This window comes from Rhodamnia argentea, chromosome 9 (assembly GCF_020921035.1).
Source record: "Rhodamnia argentea isolate NSW1041297 chromosome 9, ASM2092103v1, whole genome shotgun sequence".
Lineage (NCBI taxonomy): Eukaryota > Viridiplantae > Streptophyta > Magnoliopsida > Myrtales > Myrtaceae > Rhodamnia > Rhodamnia argentea.
Genome location: NC_063158.1, coordinates 12,808,549 through 12,823,180, shown reverse-complemented (window position 1 = coordinate 12,823,180; position 14,632 = coordinate 12,808,549). Strand labels below are relative to the sequence as shown.

The following is a 14,632-nucleotide window of genomic DNA, read 5'->3' as shown; positions in this document are numbered from 1 at the left end:
GAAATTAATCATGTAATCTTCCTAAGGGCATAAGGAAATCACAAGGCCTGAAGATCAAGCCTACAATGATCACTTTTGCAAAATATGCAAGATCATTCTAATACAAACCCAGAATAAATTTACTCTTTCCCTTTTGTAAAGGCAAACTGGTGGTACTTTGTTTATGGACTGTATTTTATCGAAATTGTTTAATTTTGGCTAAGACATTTTTACTCATTAATGAAAAATTCAGATGGGATTTTTCAAGGTTTCTGACTAGAGATAGATGAGGTACATTAATGAAGATCGAAGATACCATGAACTTACCCAATTTGAGGCACTGCTCACATTTCCACCACTGCCTCTGGGATTAATAAGGCGAAAAAACTTCAACCTCACTTTTAGGAGTCCTCCCTTTGGCACCCCAGGATTTTAACTCATTCTTCCGAGGAGACTTCTTCCTATAAAATATCATAGACTGCTATTGAGAGGTAAAACTTACATAATTGATAGCAACATAAAACATCACAGGTGGAGATATGCAGAATACTTAGAGTGAGAACACAAAAATGGAACAGAAGGCTTACCTAGGCATTAAATATAGCAAGGTGGAAATTGGTAGGTTTCATAAGTCGACTAGTATGCTACAGAACCTTGAGCCAAGACTAAAAGCGTTTGATCCTTTTATCTGCAGGAAAAGAAAAGGTCGAGCTAGAATGACTTAAAAATCTGCTAAAGTTACTTTGATGTATTTCTGCACCATAAATTATAACAAATGTTATTACAGCTATCCAGTCTGAATATATCGATCTACATCTGGTAAAAAATGCAGTAGCCTATCAAGTGAATGATTAGGAAAAGGATTGACACTAGGCAGTGTTAATGGAAATTTTATTATCATTATATTCCTATCGCATTGTTAAAGAAGAGCTTGAGTGAACCAACCTTCACACATCAATTTGATGACGCCTTAAGCCACGAACTTTACAGTCCCATACAATATCAGATACCTCATCTTGAGGCAAACTCAAACCCCGCCTCTTTATCGATCTATGTATCTCACAGAAAAATTTGGGATCTTCCAGTTTGATATACTCACGCAATACCCTTTCGTGATGAGGAACCCAGTTTCTAGGAAAGGGAGTGTAATCACAGGAGGGAATCAAAGACATGTGTGAGAACTGAACGCCTTCAATTGCATCAACAAGCCCCATCCTCAAAAGATCAGAATATTCAGGCGCAGAATTGTTGCTACTCTCTCTTAATGGGCGGCTAAGGTTACGCGAAGCTATTTTATATACCTTGGCACGAGATTTTAGTCTGTACCTCGCGGCATAGAGTTTAGCTAGAGAGCTTCGAATCACATAAGCACAAAATCCCACAACTTTCTTGCGATTGTCAGCATATCTGTACCAATCTGCCATGGTCTCCAGAAACTTATTCATTTGAGCATTTGAATGAGCTTGACTGGAGTAAAGCATTGGAGTGCAAGGTAATGGCTCAGGATCCTTATCACCCTTAACAAACTTAAGACGCCTGAATTGACGAATACATTGCTGTAAGCTAGCAGTAACTGAAAGCAGAGTGCCCACACCTTTTTCACTCACGATTTTGCCTCCAGTAGAGGTGTACCTGAGTGTTGGGTGTATTACTCGACGGCAGATAATGTGGTCCAAGAACTGGATACCTCTACTGATATGCTCTATCTCCAACTTGGAATTATCCAGCCTCAAACCAAATTGTACATCGCAGAATTCAATAATTTCCTTCCGTATTTGCACTGCATCATCTCTAGGCCCTCGAATTCCTATCAAGAAATGACCCCCATACCTAATATAATCCATTTTCCTTGTCTTCTCTTTCCCACAAGAAGGAACAAACTCAGGCCAAGAAGGATTATGACATCCATCATCAATTGAACTTTTCCATATGGAATCAAACTGAGATGGTTTGAAGAACTCAATAATCTTCTGTTCCATGAAATGATCCAGTTCATTCAGACAAACATTAGCAAGTAAAGGACTTATAATGCCACAACAACCATAATCGGGTACCTTGGCAGCCTCCTCAGGTGCAAAGTCGAAAAAGGTCCTTAACCAGAAAGGATCTGGTTTTGGCTCGTTCTCTTGCAGAATCTTCTTCTTGGTCCCCTTTTTCTTCTTTGTTCTCAATTTCTCATTGTCATCCCTTGGCACTTGATTCCTGACCGTGGCTCTGAATGCTGACTTGATCAGTCCCAGCACTCTTCTATCTTTGATAGCCTTCTCCAAGAGACCCATCACCACATTTATGTCCAAACTGTTCAATATTTCAGACACATCACCCTTCAAGAACCACAAATACCCGGAAAAATTACTCCGAATTGTCCTAATAACAGTATGGGCATTTCTTCCTGGCCGAAAAGCATGTGATTTTACAGAAAACCGAGCCTCAAAAACCGGCTCGAGAATCATGAGTAGAACCTCTTGGACCACCCTATCTTGGAAACAGGGCTCGCTCGACTCCAATATGGCCCTAAGCTTAGTTTTAGAGATTAGCCTCGTGCCTGTTTTATCAAAAGGGCTGCGAACCAGCTGATGGGTCTTGTCGTTCCACTTGAATTGGTTGCGAGTAACTGCATTTCTGAGGGATAGGAGAGAATGGAGAGCGTTGAAATGAATGGCATTGCGAGGCGGGAATGTGCCAGTCGCATGAGCACAAGTCCGTTGGTAGGCGAGGACCCAGAGGTCAAATTTCGCCAGGAAGCCCGTGAGGTTCGGGAAGACAATGTTGGTCGGTGAAGAGAATGATTTCACCCATAAAGAAGAAACAAGTTCGACGGGATCCTCCTTAAGGAGAGAATACGGATCTTGAATCACTTGGTTCTGGTGAGCTCCTTGGCTGCTTTGGCGGGAAAGCGTCGGGAGCGAGGCAAAAGGCCGGGACAACGCCCGAGGGATGGCAGGAGGAACAGTGCAGGATAGGTGTTTGATGAAATTCCTCCTCGACATCGCTTATCTCCTCGACAGCATGGGAAACGACCACGCTTCAACTTCAGCATCAACCATCAAAGTCTTCGGAGCTGCTCTCCAACCTGAAGATACGAGATCTAGAAAAGCAGCCGCCGGTCGGGAAAAGCTGGGCTTCATCGTGGTTCCACTGTAGTGAACCAGACATGACTCCTCCCTCCATGGCTAGGGCAAAATGAACGACTTTAATCATGAATTGCGAAAATTTATTTATTTGATAGGGACTAAATCTCAATTTTCTCTTCTTCTTTTTTCTTCCTCAAGACATTAAAATAAAAAAAGATAATATCACAAAAAACTCCAAACCGGTACACATACGATAAATTTACTCCAAACTATTTTTTTGACCTCCAAAAATCTTAAACTGATGATTTTGACAAATTTACCCCAAACTAATACACATGTGACAAGTTTACACTCCGTTAGTTTTCGTTAAATTTTATCGTTAAATTGCTAAATTGGATGACATGTGACAATTGTATACACGTTTAGGAATTTTACCCACTATTATATCAATTGATAATTTTTCGTGGTATTGATATAATTTAACGGAAATTAACGATGGGTAAATTTGTTATATATGTATCATTTTTGAATTTTTTATGGTCAAAATAATTAATTTTGAATAAATTTATCATAGATGTATCGCTTTAGGATTTACGGAGACCGAAAAAATAGCTTAAGGTAAATTTATCATAGGTGTACCTTTTTAGAATTTTTGGTGGTTAAAAAACTAGTTTTAAGTCAATTTGTCATAGATGTATCAGTTTAGAATTTTTTGTGATATTAACTTTAAATAAAATTTAGGATTAATATAGTTCTTAGTTTTTCGACAACAAGTCATTGGAAGAGGGAGAATTAATTCGTTTCCGCTTTCGGAAATGTTGAACATCCCCACTTTAATATTTCTTTATAAGAATTTGATCTTTTACTCAAAATATAAGGGCCGATTAGGTTCTAGCAATTCCCAAATCTACCGATTAAGTTCTTGATTCGAATATTCTTTCGATTGCATGTTAGGGACCGACCACCCTAAGTTAATCAACCATATTGCATATTAGGGCATGTTTGATAACTATTTTGATTCTCCGATTATGTTTCTTCGATCAGAAAAAAAAAAGAAAGAGAAACTTGTTTGTAAGTGATTATGATTTTCAAATTCTATGATTCCGTTTCCTGGATTAAATTTGAAGCGGATCAACAATAAAATAAAATTGATTTTTTGTTCCAAAATCACTTTTGAGAAGCAGGCTCTCACTTTATTTCCTCGATAAAAAAAGAAAAAAAAAAGAACATAGTCTCAAGGAAGAAAGATTAACCAACCAGCTTCCCTCGCTTGTCCGGCATTCCCATCGCTCGACTAGCAAACTTCACCACCGTCGTACGCTGCCGACCGACCTCATCCATGAGCCAATAGAGGTCGTCGGCCCTAAGCCCCCTAAGCCCTAAAGAAAAAGAAAATAAAAAAAGACAAAAACAAAATTATCAAAAAATAATTAAGAAATTCATAGAATAATAAGATAATATTAGATTTTGCCACGCCAACACCAACCATTCAAATGGACTAAATTGACACAACCGCAAAACGTTTAAGAATCAAATGATAAATAAAAAGTTGAAGACTGGATTGACATAATTGCAATAGATTTATAACCTTTTTTATAAGAAATGCTACATGTATTAAAAACTAACTTCATTCTCCAAAAAAAAAAAAAATCCAAACTTTAGGTCCAATCACGAATCTATCATGAATTTGATTTTGCATAAAAAAAAAAATCAACTTTCAATATATTTTCAAATCTACCCCCATGTTCTAGTCCTAATTTTGACGTGACATTTCCACGTCAATAATAAATTCGCATGCAATGTGAAAAATTATCTTCAAAATGAAATCATTCTAGAATATGACAATTAGAGATGGCTAATGGCAAATTTTGAACGGGGGCCAATGGAGTAGATTTCGGACTAGAGTAAACATTGATGATCTTTCTCTTAAATAAAGAAAAGTTCGGGTAGATTTCAGATTGAATCTAAAGTTTGGATTTTTTTTTTTCCCTTTGCCAAAGAAAAGTTCGGGGTAGATTTGGAGTAAATCTAAAGTTTGAGATTTTCTAGATTAAAAAAAAATTAAAAAGAAAAGAAGAAGAAAAAACAGAGGGAACATGCGACCAAGTGGTGGGGATGGTGACTCCTCTCCACAAGCTCTCGATTTACCCACTAACGACCACCGCCCGGTCATTGACCTGCAAAAACGAAGCAACTCCCTTTCTCTCTGTTCTTGCAAGCGGCCGATCGATCCGCCTCGTAATCTCTCTCTCTCCGAGATTTGCTGCTGTCGGACTCTTGATCTCTCTCTGTCTCTGCCCCCTGCCTCTGTCTCTCTGTTGTGCATCAGGGCCTCATCGCCGCGTGGAGCAGATCGGACGGAGAGAGAGAGAGAGGAGAGAGACGCAGAGCGATCCATCCACCATGTCCAACTCTTTGCCGTATTCGATGAAGGACGTGAGCTACGACAATGCCAAGTTCCGCCAGCGATCGCTTTACAAGGTTCGTCCAGCTTCTGCTTCGCCTCCCCGTGCTCCTCGTCTTCGATTTCCTGCGTGATTGAGCTGTTTGGCTCAAAACCCAGGATTTTAGATCTTGCTCCTTTTTTTTATTTTTTATTTTTTTTGGATCGGGTTGCTTTAGAGTACTTGCATAGTTGCATAGGAAAAGACGTCCGATGCTTTTTGCTAGAAGTTAATCTGATCGGTCGGCTTCCACTGGAACAAGTATCGACTTAGTCCAGCTTTGGCAGGACTTATCTGAGCTGTGTGCGTTTCTGGTAGTGATTCTATCTGGTCAAGGCTTGCTCATTTTTGGGAATAGGTGATTAGCTTAATTCAGCTGGGAAAAATAAGTTATTGCACATGTATCATCCGTCCGCATTGTCTTGTTGGCTCTCTGCTAGGAACTTTTCTTCTTATCTTTCAGATAAATTGTTTCTCTTTGGCTTAACTTCTCCTTCAGGAATTACTCGTGAAATCTCCTCACCACCCAGTAGCCATACCATAAGGTGTGCACACAAATGAGGTGTATTTGAAGGGTTCCAGGATTCTTAACTTGTATATATTGTCCTGGGTGTTTCATTGTTAGCTAACCGATCATCTTCTAAGGGAAGAAGTATTTATGTGTCGGTCATTTGGCTTACGTGGTGTGCGGGGACCGACCAATCTCGTTGTCCGCGTGAGATGCTAGTCTAATAGAATATTTAAATATTGGGTCACACTTTCATCTAACAACTTAAGCTTTTAGAACAGTTGGCGGTGGCCTCACAAAATCTCACTTGGTATTAGAGCAAGAGGTCCCGGGTTGAAATCTTTTCAGTCCCCTATTTGCCTCCCAAATGAAATATTTCCATACTTAATACTAGGCAATAAGACCAAACTAAGCGTGAGGGAGAGTGGCAAAATATTCAAATATTGAAGGACATTTTCATATAACAACTTAAGCTTTTAAAACAGTTGGCGGTGGTCCCACAAAATCTCACGTTGTCATCTTACATGGTGCCTAAATTTTGGAGTCAGTCATTTTTTCCATTGGCTTGATGCAGCACATGTCTCTGCCTCATGTGTAATCTTCGCATGATAAGAATTACCTTCTCCTTCTAAAGGAATCTCCATCTTAAGCTTGCAAGGATTCTGAATGAGGTCATTTAGATAACTTCATGAATTGCGAATATCGGTCTTTTCTCAGTGAACTTATTAAGTAGCAAAGTACTTTTTCTAAGTCGTGATGTAGAGATGGGCTTGAGGTTGCTCAGGTGTTTTGCATGCTATGCAAAGTATAGGCTTAATTGATTTCCATCGCATGCTATGATCACGTGTTTACTCTGACATCAGTGTAATATTCTGATGCCACTGCCCTAGTTGTTCCATTGTGTACAAATGATCATGCTCTTTTGTCTTGTACGGTCTGGTAGAGCCAAAAATGATATTGTCTGGTTATGTGGGTATCACTTGAATGCTTACACAAAGATCAGAATTTTCATGATGTTTAAGTTTAGATTAAGCTTGTTAATCGTTCTTTGTTGTTGAAATTGTCCTTGAAATTTAGGATCAAAGGGTTTGTTGATGGTTGTCCACCTTACTGAGACTCGAGATGTTGGATTCAATTTCTACTCTTCCCTTCATCTGCTTTCCTGTCAGAAAAGCGAAAAGAAAAAAGAGAGAAAGACACTGTTATATTCTGAGATGTGCTTAAGTTACCGGTCTGATTTTGGGGCTTGAACTTTTCTAAAAGGAGTAGCAAGACCAATGGATGAAAATCCTGAATCTCATTGAGGTGATATTTGCTTGAAATTTAACCGAAGATCACAGAGAACCAAACCTCTGTGTATCTCAAGCTTTCTGAGAAATGAAGCACAAATGAGCGTCTTGAGCCAAGAAAAATAGCTGACTGGGATGCTTCCTAGTAATATCTAGGATGGATAAATGCATAAATCTCAAAAGATAAACCAAGCACAGACTCTTATTTTCTCCTTGGGGGATCTTGTCGCGCTTGAACTTCTCAAAAGCTTAAGTAGGAAAGTTATGTGGTTCTGTTGCCCCTTCTGGCTATGAAAGTTTGTACTGAGTTTCAGTTTTCCCCTTATCTTTCTTGTTTGTCCGCTGGCATTTACCTGAAAACTTATTCAATTTATCCTGGTCATGAATATCTCTTCAGGTTACGTTCTTGCTATTATGTGTAAACTAGATGGGATGCTTATGATGCTCCTGGACCTGGCAGGAGCCACTAGCTTTATCCAGATTACTGTCATATTTGGGGTATTCTAGATAACTGAAGGAATCCGATATTGTTGATCGTTATGAGTAGGATTGTTTATACCTCATAGGGACAGACAGACTTGTTCTACTTCTTTTACTGGTGTTGTCAAACTTATGCACTTTAGTCGTAACTAGTAAAGTTAGCGCAAACAAATGGCCTATAATGTGGTTAGCCCTCCTGAATGAAATAGTTGCTTTTTTCCTTCATGAAAATATCCTTTCAGGTTATCCTTTCTTTTGACAAATAAATTGAGCTTTTAGTTTGTCCAAGAAAAAGTATGTGATTCTGATGGAAAGTTTTTGGTTGCATTCTTTCATGTCTGGCTTTCCCAGGTGATAAATCAGACCTTGCTAACTCAAAACGTAAAGCGTGATTGGTTAAGTTGTAGTACGGGGAAGTTTCTTGCTTTGGTGATGCTCTTTGGTTTAGCATATCTTTTCTTGACACATACAAGTTCAGGACCCGAAGTTTCTGGTGGGTTAGCAAAAAATGTCATGGTAAATGAAGGGGACAAGATCAATGGTGATGGTATAAGTGGACTTAGAAAATTTTGGAGGAAACCCCCAAGGCTTCCTCCTCGTTTATCACCTGATGAGAAGGGCGGAAAAAACTCTTTGAGTCGTGAAGCTGAGAATCCAAGTTCCAGATTAAAGTGGGTAAGTAGACAACAAAAGGTTAAGGATGCTTTTATCCATGCATGGTCTGGTTACAAGAAGCATGCAATGGGCTATGATGAACTCATGCCCCTCAGCCAGCGTGGTGTTGATGGATTAGGAGGTTTAGGTGCAACAGTCGTGGATGCTCTTGATACTGCTATTATAATGGGTGCTGATGAAATTGTCTCAGAAGCAGGTTCTTGGATTGAAACTCAGCTATTAGACAGGATTAAACACAAAGGCCAAGTCAATTTGTTCGAGACGACAATACGTGTTTTGGGTGGTCTTTTGAGTGCCTATCATTTAAGTGGAGGAGATGAAGGGATGAAGTTGACAAGAAATGGTCCCAAACCAACAGTATACCTGGATACTGCTAGGGATTTGGCTGATCGTCTGTTATCTGCTTTCACTGCTAGTCCAACTTCAGTACCTTATAGTGATGTGATTTTACGTGATTCTTCAGCGCATCCGGCTCCTGATGGACTGAGTAGTACTTCAGAAGTTTCTACTTTGCAGCTTGAGTTTAATTATCTCAGTACCGTTTCTGGTGATCCAAAATACAGTTTGGAAGCAATGAAAGTCTTGGATCATCTGAAGACTCTACCCAAGGTGGAGGGCTTGGTTCCTATCTACATAAGGTTTGATAATCCTAATTTCATTCCTGCAGACATGGAACAATTACTTAAGCAACGTCAATTATCATAATGAGTGCTGCAGAATACTTTAATGATGATTTCCCATTCGTTAAGCATATGGTTTCTAGTGATTCATCTTCCATTCTCTTCTGATGACGTTTGTCTGCTGAGTGCAGCCCTCAATCTGGTCAATTTAGCGGAGAAAATATCAGGCTAGGATCTCGGGGGGACAGCTATTATGAGTATTTGCTGAAAGTGTGGCTTCATCAGGGAGGTAGTGAAAATAGTAATGTGACCTACCTATACAACATGTACATTGAAGCTATGAAGGGTGTCCGTAACCGGCTTGTGCATAGATCAGTCCCGAATGGCTTGGTTTTTGTGGGAGAACTGCCTTACGGTTCTAATGGTGCTTTCAGTCCTAAAATGGATCACCTGGTATGTGGTTTCTACTTATTGAAGTGCTCTAAAATAGTTGTATTTTCATCTAATAATTCAAGTTTTACAATGTTGGAAGTTGCCTTAGAACTTCACTATGGTATCTGACCCTCGACCCAATTTTTTACTTCCTTGTTAGTTAATAATTCCTCCTATGGATCCTCATTAGCCTTACTCCCCTGATCTTCTATTCCACATACCTCGCTGGTTCCTTTACATTGTCTTTCATCTGACTTACATATGAAAGAGGGTGTTTGAAGTCCTACATCATTGACTGTAGGAATTATAGATGTCCAGGGAGCTAACCTTTTTTTTTTTTTGGGGTCAAAGTAGGAAAATCCAAGGAGCTAACTGTTTAGAGATAGGCTTTATGCAATTTCAACTACCAGATCTAATTTGTTAAAGTAACCGAGGGAAGAAAGAAGGTTATAACAATTAAGTGGGAAAATTGTTACAGAAAATTTGAGACTATTCTTGACAAGTGGATGCTTAAAATCAGTGATACAACTAACCTTTCAAGCCATGCTAGTTTTTGCCTCTAGCTACATGATTGCTGATATATCAGCTTGCTTTGAGCAGTCAATGTCATTCCTTACGAATTATTTTGTTTGCGGAACATAAGAAGATCTCTTCAACATTTCTAGACCATGATGAAATAACCATATTATTTCAAGCACCTGCATTCTCGCATTTATAACTTCATTTCCTGTAGGCTTGAACTACAATTTGCTTCACCGCTCTTCGTGTCTAATGACACCTAGCTCGTTAATATTGAACTTGGTAGAGGCTGTTTGACCTAGTAATACTTTAGAATCTTCTCTTGACCTTGAGCGTCATCCTCTGGCCATGTGGTTGTTCATTTGTATTTATTATCCTTTCGTCATCATCAATAGATTGCAAATTGGCTGGAGTATGGCAATTGCTTGATATTTTGGCATCTCTTCATTTCATACTATTGATGCTGCTTTATCTGTCCGTTTTCCTCTGCCAGAATGCCATTTATATATTTGAGTTGCTTAACTCTTTTCTTTTCAAAAGTTATGTTTTCATTTCAAAAGTTAAGTTGAAGTCAGAGTTTATATAAATTCACTGAAATCCCGTCTAAAAACTATGGGTCGTTGTGATTGTACCCTGTTTTCAGCCACCTTTATTGAGACTGTACCCTGTTTTCAGCCACATTTTTATTGTGAATCCTTTATTCCCTCTTCCATTCTAATAAAAGTCATGGCACTATAAATTTTTCAATTATGCAGGGCATTGAGTCCCTGTATGTTAAACAATCATCTCTTTCTGAACGCTGGATGCTGCTTTTGCACTAGCTATATATGGTTCAAAATGGCAATTGGTTCATTCCAAATGACCATAATTCTGACTATAAGTGGCATCTTTCTGCAATATTTAACCTACATTGGTTATTGAGTAAATATTGCTTTGGCTATGCATTTGTCTGTGTCACCTTTTACAGTCTCTGAGACTTATGGAAGAAAGCCTTCATCAGCTGGGCCAGTGAAGAGTTCAAACTACAAATATGTATTTCTTGATACCTGAGTTCACGCCAACTAAGAACCCAGTAAACTCCTCGTTTAATTTAACACAATTTAAGAACAGACCACCATAAAATGCTGGGAAAAGATGACAGTTAGCAGTATTGAATGTAAGAACTGATTGGCAAAATTGAAAAAATAAAACATACTTTTCCCTTCTTTCAACGTTGGACATCAGGTCAGTGTACCACTATCTTTGCAAACAATGGCTGAATTAGCTGAAAGTACATCAGTTATTGGGTTTCTGATTTAAGAAAACTAACACACATGCTGAACTAACTTTGTTGGCACAATCTCTCCCAGGTCTCCATCTGTTAGATGGTTTTGTTTACGTGCTTAATTTTGTGCATGGGAAGGATCATACCTTTCAGCTTAAATCTAGAAGCCTTTCCTTAATTTTCTCTCCTCCTTGAATCCAGGAAATGTTTACGATCTTAATATTGGTAATATATAGCTATCATACTCAAAAATATACCTAGAATTGTGACATGTTGTAGTTTCAAATTTCTGCACTTACAGTCAATATTCACCCAGAGGAAATAAATCTATGTGATCTATGTGTCAAAAAATTTGAAATTCATGAAGCCTGCTCTGGAGATGGTAATTCTTTTTGTTCTCTGATTCTTTAAAGCATTTTCTGTCAGATCAATCTGAAATTCACCATAAAAATCATTTATCTTTATCGAGCTCATGTTGACGCTTTGCGCTCTCTCTCTCTCTCTCACACACACACACACGCACACACACAAGCACCCACACACACCCCACACATTACATATGAATAAGCACATTCATTTTACCATACGACTTTTTATGACTGTTAGGTATGTTTCCTTCCTGGTACACTTGCACTCGGTGCGACAAAAGGCAAGACAAAAGAGAGAGCAATGAAAGACAATTTACTTACATTTGATGACTTGGAAAATTTGAAGCTTGCTGAAGATTTGACGCATACATGCTTTCAGATGTATTCAGTAACCTCTACTGGTCTTGCTCCTGAAATTGCTTACTTCCATACAGAGGTAGGTTTTTCCGTTTAATTTGCTGTTGGATTAGAACTTCAATTTTTTGAGTTTGGTTAAAGGGAATTTTAGTAAGTCAAGTTGATTTATTGTTTGTTTTAGGAGATAGTTGATTATACGACTGTATGTCAATCAATTTGTAATAATTCTTTTGATTTGCATTGCTAATGCATCTAATGAGCATTTTAATTTGAACAGGAGTACTCTGAAGAGGGTCTTGATGGTGGAAATAAGACCTCTAAGTATTTGAGCGACATTATTATCAAACGCGCTGATACTCATAATCTTTTGCGTCCTGAAACAGTGGAATCATTGTTTGTTCTGTACCGCATTACAGAAGACCCAAAGTATGCTCCTTTAATTTCTTTCAGAATATGCTTTATTTGTTATTCCCAGGACCATTCAGCACCCTAGATTTTTGTCCATATCCACCTGCTCACCCATCTTTCTGAGTGCAGTTGTGATCGAATTCTTGTGATGCAGATACCGTGAATGGGGTTGGCAGATCTTTGAGGCATTTGAGAATTACACGAAGGTCGATACTGGTGGCTACAGTTCTCTTGATGACGTCACCCACATTCCTCCTCGAAGGAGAGACAAAATGGAGACTTTCTTCTTGGGAGAGACGCTGAAATATTTGTATTTGTTGTTCTCGGACAGTGATGTCATTTCCTTGGATAAGTTCGTTTTCAACACGGAAGCTCACCCTTTGCCTATTAAAAGTGCGGTCAGGAGTAGCTAACACATACAGTACATCGTGATCTCTCCGAAGATAATACATCAGAAAGATCACAGCCAAACTGCCTTTTTTGCTTATTGGTATCTCTAGGACCCAAAGGAAGCATGGCCTGTTTGGCGAGGGTTATCTGCAGTGAATTCTGCCATAAAGCATCATCCATCTGTTATGCGCCTTGCACAACAACGAGCTGTCCCAAATCAGAGTTTTTTTCAAATTCCCAAATTTTTCTGCCTCTTTGATTATGGCAGCACTGGTATCACGCTCTTTCGACCGGGGCTGTTCATATGTCTTATAGCTCCTCATTCGATTCTTTTCTTCTCTGTACCAATAGATAAAGGATTTTTAGCATCTCGAGTATTGGGTGGTTGGACTATATGTTATGCTTTCCAGTTCATCACGTCATCTCTACCTTTTGGAGCCCATTTGACCTGTTCTGACAAATGCAAAACAGAGCGAGCGACTGGACGCGCTCAAGTGTCAACAGAGAGCCGGATGCTAAATTCTCTGGAGTGATGCTAATGGGAGTCAATACACGATACCTTACTGTTGAATGTATACTCATGTCAGAATGTTACCTTGAGATTTTGGCGCTGAGTCTTATAGATGAAGCATAAGTTAAGACTGGTTTTATCGAACCTTTTTTCGACATCTGCTATGTATGTTAATTTTTTCAGTTATACTTTCTGGCACAAAAGTCGATGATTGTGAAATCAGAACTTTGTTTGGACATCGGAATGCCAATTCCTTTGTTCCCTCCAAGTACTTATATGAATGAGGAATGAAGCTGCTTGCTGCTCTCCAGGGTGTGATAGTTTTCTACTGACAGTTTCTGGCGCCGACTGAACAGTTTTGATCTTACAGAACTGTAATTTGAACTCTCCGTGTTGGGAATAGGAAATAGTATCTTAATATATGCGTATGCTGATTGTCTAATACGCTGTAATCTTGGGTTTCCTATATGTCTTGTGACACTGAAAATATGTTGTGCATACATGTGTGGTCTCTCCATGGCGCAGGGTATTTCTCTCAATCCTTTACCTCATTGTCACATGAATCAGCGCCCGTGTGACAAATCGCCAATTGTGCAAGTGCAGCCGCCTGCACCTTGCAAACTCTAAGACAGTACAGTGAGACCCAAGTGCAGCCCCTGCAAAGTAGCCTACGGTCGCCGGTCTTGTTGTCTCCGGCGAGCTTGTGACCACCACTGCGAGCCCCTTGACCAGGTTCGAGCTTCTCAACCAAAATCAATCCTTCTCCTGAGTTGAGCTCTTCAACCATAGCCAACAAGTGTCGATTCTCGAAATCTTAGTGTGAGCCCTCTTCAGGTCGGAAAGTTGTTCTCCGGTGAAATCGACAATGGTGTGCTCATCCTAGTTGCAAGCGCCTTTCAGTGGTCTCCTGTCTCTCATACTGAGAATTGGTTACTTATTATTTCAGAACTTGTTATCCTTTGTGGTCGCTCTAAAGGACCATAATTCAAGCAAAGGTGTCTGTCAATATCTTCTGTTGGTAAAACTTCAAATAAGGGTATCGATTTCTCCAAAGATGGATGAAAGTGAATTTTGTCTCAAATAAATCCCTGAAGTAGCCAATCTAGTCTCAAATAACACTATGAGCTCCCCCATCGGCCAAATCTTTCCTGACGGGCAAACCCCATGCGTCCGAGCGAAAGATGGGGAATTGATGAATCTAAGATCATTATACCTAAGCAAATGTCGCAGGCTTCAGATAATCAAACACGGTGCACCAAAAAGCTTAATCAACTTGGAAAGGTGACATATGGAAGGAAGCTTTGATCGATTGAT

General features: G+C 39.3%; 2 protein-coding genes across 4 annotated transcripts; one reads left to right on the top strand and one right to left on the bottom strand.

Annotated features, from left to right (window-relative positions):
* On the bottom strand, positions 1-3,225 carry LOC115755997 (nuclear intron maturase 1, mitochondrial). 3 transcript variants are annotated; one of them, XR_007199758.1, is made up of 4 exons: positions 2,034-3,225; positions 925-1,949; positions 567-667; positions 319-440 (listed from the first exon to the last, which is right to left on the bottom strand). XR_007199758.1 is itself a non-coding variant. In XM_030695656.2 (2 exons), exon 1 carries the CDS (start codon positions 2,967-2,969, stop codon positions 927-929), a length of 2,043 nt encoding a protein of 680 aa, XP_030551516.2. In that variant the 5' UTR covers positions 2,970-3,225; the 3' UTR covers positions 319-440; positions 925-926. The 3 variants fall into 3 exon arrangements, 1 of the variants encoding a protein (XP_030551516.2); XR_004017190.2 differs by having other exon boundaries at positions 1-440; positions 925-3,223; XM_030695656.2 differs by lacking the exon at positions 567-667 and having other exon boundaries at positions 925-3,225.
* A 1,999-nt stretch (positions 3,226-5,224) lies between these two features.
* LOC115755998 (mannosyl-oligosaccharide 1,2-alpha-mannosidase MNS3) lies at positions 5,225-13,623 on the top strand. The gene is made up of 6 exons (XM_030695657.2): positions 5,225-5,534; positions 8,126-9,087; positions 9,261-9,522; positions 11,891-12,088; positions 12,287-12,435; positions 12,572-13,623. Exons 1-6 carry the CDS (start codon positions 5,457-5,459, stop codon positions 12,828-12,830), a joined length of 1,908 nt encoding a protein of 635 aa, XP_030551517.2. The 5' UTR covers positions 5,225-5,456; the 3' UTR covers positions 12,831-13,623.
* Positions 13,624-14,632: the final 1,009 nt, after the last annotated feature.

Excerpts from the sequence above, each read along its gene's own strand:
- LOC115755997 (XM_030695656.2), bottom strand. The coding sequence starts at position 2,969 with ATGTCGAGGAGGAATTTCATCAAACACCTATCCTGCACTGTTCCTCCT.
- LOC115755998 (XM_030695657.2), top strand. The coding sequence starts at position 5,457 with ATGTCCAACTCTTTGCCGTATTCGATGAAGGACGTGAGCTACGACAAT. Across the intron at positions 9,088-9,260 it reads TTGGTTCCTATCTACATAAG|CCCTCAATCTGGTCAATTTA; the intron begins GTTTGATAATCC and ends TGCTGAGTGCAG. Across the intron at positions 9,523-11,890 it reads GTCCTAAAATGGATCACCTG|GTATGTTTCCTTCCTGGTAC; the intron begins GTATGTGGTTTC and ends TATGACTGTTAG.